The 6097-nt window shown below is 50.7% G+C and overlaps 1 protein-coding gene across 1 annotated transcript; it reads left to right on the top strand.

Annotated features, from left to right (window-relative positions):
• Window positions 1–2255: 2255 nt before the first annotated feature.
• On the top strand, window positions 2256–5688 carry LOC111908692 (uncharacterized). Its single transcript, XM_023904492.2, has 3 exons — window positions 2256–2428; window positions 3308–4337; window positions 4492–5688. Exons 1-3 carry the CDS (start codon window positions 2256–2258, stop codon window positions 5686–5688), a joined length of 2400 nt encoding a protein of 799 aa, XP_023760260.2.
• The last annotated feature ends 409 nt before the right edge of the window (window positions 5689–6097 follow it).

The raw sequence follows: 6097 nt of genomic DNA on the forward strand, positions 1-6097 counted from the left end.
ATCACAAAGACAAACATCTAGCATACGATCCCTACTGGTGGGTCGGCATTGTGGCCGTAGACCCACCGCTACTGGAAGGTAACTCACCTCGTAGTAGCTGCTGAACTGTGCGGGAATCCTCTGACTGCTGCTGCTGTTGCTCCGGAAATCCTACGACTAAAATTCCCACAAAACACTTAGTCAGAAACTGACATCTACTCTTAGGGTAAAATGACCATTTTACCCCCTGACCAAGTCAAAGTCAACTTCTAGTTGACTTGACTCACCGAGTTAGCTCGCCAACTCGCCGAGTCCCTATCCTTCCATTAGACCTCAAACTCGTCTCTACTCGTCGAGTTAGGCGATGACTCGACTGAATCCTCATCCGACTCGCCGAGTGTTGGTGTGCCTAGGGCAGCACAGCAGAACCGCGTCCAAGCCCTGGAGCCGGGCACACCAGCCAGGCTCAGCGCCCGCTGGCGCCCCCGGGAGCGGAACGGACAGGCGGAAGGCTCGCGCCCACCAAGTAATGCTCCTTGCTCTGAGACAAAAGATACGGTCAGGAGACAAAGGGCAGGATCATAGCATTACCGTCAGAGCCAATGAGAGCGCTCTAGCGGTTGAGGGCGCACGACCCTCCAATCAGCGCCTCTGACCTTGTCTCCTCCAAAAGTGATCCTATCTGGTACGGACCAGGAAGGAGCGCTAGGTATAAAAGGATGTGCACACAAGATCAGCGAGGTAAGCTCTCTAACCAATCCTAAGAGAACAGACACAAACCCTAAAGTCATCCTAACTTGACCGTCGAAGCGTTCTCCCGGGAACCCCTCCCGGGAAGCGGCTGACGGCCCTTGTTCTTTGTGATCTTGCAGTTATAACCACGCAACCGAGGAGATCTCATCCCAGAGTCAGAAGCAAGATCTCATCCAGGACAAGGTTCCATCATTTGGCGCCATCCGTTTGTGAGACGAAGAACACAAACAAAAGCACGAAAGCAAGCATCAATGGCGTCCAACGGTAGTGAGGGACGACCAATTAGTCCCATACGTCCCATGACGACGTTGGACGAAACGCCACCGCCTACAACGACCAACATGCCAGTTTTGGGCGAAGGAAGTTCTACAACAGCCGTCGGAAACATTTCGCAACCGTTGTTTTCTCAGCAAGGAACAACTGCGGTGGGGCTACTTTCGCCTACACAGCTTCAGATGCCGCCGCTCTTTGCGCCGCCGCTGCAACAGGCATGAACAGTTCACTCAACTGCACCCCCGTCGAGCCATATTCTCAACCTTTCACCGTCATTCGTAACACCTACATCGTTCCAGACGACTGGTGGACAGAGTTCCACAACGCTACTACCACCATTGGCGCAAACCATGATGAACCATTCACCACCCGTCTACCCGACGGTTGGTGCATGGACTGGACCGACTATTCCCTCAAACAACAACCTACAACAGCCGATAATGATCAACCCTGTTACATCCATGCACCCTTTCTCCACTAGCTATCCCCTCCAGCTACCATTCCAGCCATACCCCTTTTATGGACCAAGTTCAGGCTACCTTACGCCCCTACAGCATGGAATGAGTTCTCAATACCAGCAAGGGACATCGACTGCTCCAAACCAGGATGGTTTTTCCCGGAGCGTAACATCTCCGTTTGTTAAAGAGCTATTCGATTACAAAATACCAAACACTGCAAAGCTCCCGGCGCTTAAAACGTACAATGGGACTACCAACCCAGATAGCCACATTGACACATATGAATAGACGATGACGTCGCTAAAGCTTAACGAGAAGTTTTGGTGCACATATTTCCCGGCGACGCTCGATGGCAACGCCGACACATGGTTCAAAATGCTACAACCGGGCAGCATTTTAAACTTCGCTCATCTCAAGTACCTTTTCCTCACCAACTTCATGCAGCTACGTAAATACAAAGGCGATTCTCACTCAATTATAGGTTGTAAACAACGGGAGGGGGAGACTGTTCGAGAATACTTTACAAGGTTCATAAATGCTACGTTGGATGTACCGGGGCATGACGAAGGGCTTATTGCTGGTGCTTTCACATGGGGACTCCTGCCTGGGCCCCTCTCGCAAAAACTCATGGGAAATAAGCCTCTAACACGAGCTGAGTTGAAAGAAAGAGTGGAGCGATACCTACGGTAGGAAGATGGTGAAGCAGCCAAGCAGGCCTACTTGAATGCTATGGCGACTAGACGTCACCACCCGACCCACACGGATTTCCGGGGGGGGGGGGAGGAAGACACTATGGCCAAGCAAGAAGACCACCACCACGTTTCCGACCATTTATTAAAGACGACAGACGGGGTCGCCGCCCAGAAGTATATGCAGTGTCTGAGAAACAGCATCCAACCAAGTCGCCTAAGAGTCGGTACTGTGAGTACCACAAAAGCAAAATGCATGATACAGCTAGCTGTTCGGTACTAAAGAAGGAGATGGAGGAGAAACAACTTAAGGGAGACCTGGTGGAGGTGGCGCGACGCCTACGCGCCAAATTCGATGCTGAGAACGCCAAGGGTCCACCCTGCGAAGGAGTTCAGCCCAAGGAAATATTCATGATACGCACCAAAAGAAGCAGGGAGGAACAGCGAGGCGAGCAAGTCATTGTAAAACCGTCAGCATGCACGCTCACGTTTTCCATACAGGATCCCCGGCCGGACGGCTGGAAAGGTAACAACCCTCTGATAATACATGTATCCATCAAAGACATGACCATCCATAGGGTCTATGTCGACACCAGGAGTTCAGCAGACATCATCTATGAGCATTGTTTCCGGCTCCTCCCGGATCGCTGGAAAGATAATTTGCGACCTACGACGGGTAGGCTGGTGGGATTCACCGGCCACAGCCTGTGGCCGTCGGGCACGATCCACCTCCCATTAACAATCACTAGCCACGACAAACAGCGGAAGAAGACTGCCCTGATAGACTTTGTGGTCATTCGACACTCGGCGGAGCACAACATTATCTAAGGAAGGACTGCCCTCTTGAAGCTAGGGGTTGTACCTTCAACCATGCATGGGATCATGAAATTCGACACACCAAAAGGCGAAGCCACGATTTTGGCCACCCCGCCCAGAGAATTGCGATGCTATACAGTTATGAAGCCAGCAGAAATAACCAAAGGGCCCAAGAGGCCCAGGGGCAATCCTGCAAGAGGAAGGAGGTAATCAATGAGGGATACCCCGACCAGCCGGTCAATGTTGGAAGCGACCTCCCAAGCCACACAAGAAGAGCACTGGTCGATCTGCTAAAACGCTACAAACATGTATTTGCTTGGACCCCCACGGATATGGTAGGGGTAGAAATGGGGTCATTGAACATAAGCTATTGATCAAACCGGGAGTAAAAGAGGTTAAGCAGAAGAAGCGGGTACAAGGAGGAGATCGTAACAGGGCGATCAATGCAGAAGTGTCTAAGCTGACAGAGGCCGGAATAGTAAGGGAGGCGATGTTCCCAACGTGGATTGAAAACCCAGTTATGGTCCGCAAGCAGGATGGGTCGTGGCGCATGTGCATCGACTTTTCTGATCTAAACAAGGCATGCCCTATGGATTGCTACCCACTCCCGGAAATCGATCAGAAGGTAGAGTTGCTCCAAGGATTTAAGCTCAAATGCTTCTTGGATGCATACAAAAGGTATCACCAGATATTGATGAGCAAAGAAGACGAAGAGAAAACAGCCTTCTATACAGACCATGGCACGTTCTGCTACACCAAGATGCCTTTCGGGTTAAAGAATGCAGGGGCGACATACCAGCGACTAGTTGACTCGATATTCGCCAAGCAAATTGGAAGGAATATTGAGGTATATGTAGATGATATGGCGACTAAGAGTCCAAATGAAGAGAAGATGCTGCAAGACATCGAAGAGACTTTCAAGACATTAGAGGTGGCCAAGATGAAACTAAATCCAGCCAAATGCATGTTTGGAGTAGAAGAGGGGCAATTATTGGGCTACTATGTTACTAGACAAGGCGTCCAGCCTAGCCCGACCAAGGTCGACGAGTTCATTGAGACGCCAACCCCAAACTCTCTTAGAGATGCACAAGGTCTGAATGGGAACCTCACAGCTATAAGCAGGTTCATCTCGAAATCTGCCGACAAGGCTATGCCACTGTTCCACACCTTAAAGGGATGCATCGAGAAAAACAATTTCCAATGGACGGATGAAGTCGAGAAGGCGCTCCAGAGAATCAAGGAAGCACTGCACAAGCTACCGACTCTGGCAACCCCCATCCCTGGAGAAACATTACAAGTGTATCTTTCAACATCAGGCGAAGCGATATCATCAGTATTGGTTGTGGAAAAGGAAGGGGAGCAGAGACCGGTATACTTTGTTAGCAGAGCGCTGCAGGGACCGGAACTCAACTATCCCACGTTGGAAAGATTGGTGCTGGCACTCATCTACGCGGCGAGACGATTAAGGCGAGACTTCCAGGCACATCAAATCGAGGTACTCACAAGCTACCCCCATTAAACAGATCTTGCTTAAGCCGGAGACGTCGGGTCGGCTGGCCAAGTGGGCAATTGAACTGGGAGAGCACGATATAAACTACCGCCCAAGAAAGAGTATCAAAGGGCAGGCGCTGGCTGATTTCTTACTAGAAATTCCTGACGGAGGGAACCCGGCGAAAGAAAAAGTGTGGGTAGTTGAAGAGGCCCCTACCGGCGACGGTTCATGGACCCTGTACACGGACGGGGCGTCCAGCAGGAAAGGCTCAGACGCGGGGCTGATCCTGACCAGCCCAGAAGGAGAAGAGGTAACCTACACCCTCTGTTTCGACTTCCATACATCGAACAACGAGGCGCTGCTTGCAGGGTTGCGACTCGCCAAACAGATGGGTGCGAAAGCTGTAACAGCACTAACTGACACAAGGTTAGCAGTGAACCAAGTCAATGGGAGTTTCGAGGTAAGAGACCAAAGAATGGGAAAGTATGTAAAGATGGTAAAGCAACTGGTAGGATCATTCGGCCAATTTACAATCAAGCAGATACCCAGAAGTGAGAACAAGAGGGCAAACGCTTTAAGCAAGCTAGCGTCCACTTGTTTTGACCACCTGTCAAAGAAAGTTCTAGTGGAGGTGCTCCGGGAGAGAAGCATCGATGAACAGCAGGTGAACACCTTGACCCCCGCTGGACCCACATGGATGACACCGTTCCGGGAATACCTCCAGAGAGGAGTGTTGCCGGATGACCATGACGAGGCCAGAAAAATATGTATAAAGGCACCCTCATACGCAATGGTGAACGGGGCATTATACAAGAAGGGATTCACGTCTCCATGGCTAAAATGTGTAGATCAAGCCAGGGGGAGAGAGATATTGCAGGAAGCACACTCAGGGCAGCTAGGCGCACACGAAGGGGCGAGGGCTTTGACAGGAAATGTGCTACGAATGGGGGTATACTGGCCGATGATACATCAAGACGCGGTAGAAGTAACCAAGAAATGTTGGGAGTGTCAGTCTTACGCCCCAGTCCAGGCGAAACCCCTGGCGCCGCTAAGCAACATATCCAGCCCATGGCCTTTCTACCAATGGGGCATAGACATAGTGGGTCCATTCCGAGAAGTACCAGGGAAGATGAAGTATATGGTGGTAGCCGTGGATTACTTCACAAAGTGGATTGAAGCTGAGCCACTAGCATGCATATCTGGGAGGCAATGGTTTGCAATTCACTGAGAACCCATTCAGAGAATGGTGCACTGCCAAAGGGATAAGCCAACGCTTCACATCAGTGGCACACCCTCAAGCGAACGGTCAAACGGAGGTGTCCAACCGAACCATTGTCAATGGGATCAAAAAGAGGTTGGGCAAAGCAAAAGGGAATTGGGCAGAGGAGATACCAATGGTGCTATGGTCATACAGGACTACACCACGAAAAAGCACAAAGGAAACCCCTTTCAGCTTGACATATGGGACTAAAGCCATGCTCCCCATGGAAGTGGCAGTGAATACGCTAAGGGTGGCCAACCAAAATGAGGAAAGCAACACACAAGACCTGAGGATAAACTTAGATATCCTAGAGGAGAAACGTGAAGAGTCGGAAGTACGCCAAGCCGCGTATAAACATGCAACAGAAAGGTATTAC

This window comes from Lactuca sativa, chromosome 5, assembly GCF_002870075.4.
Source record: "Lactuca sativa cultivar Salinas chromosome 5, Lsat_Salinas_v11, whole genome shotgun sequence".
Classification (NCBI taxonomy): domain Eukaryota; kingdom Viridiplantae; phylum Streptophyta; class Magnoliopsida; order Asterales; family Asteraceae; genus Lactuca; species Lactuca sativa.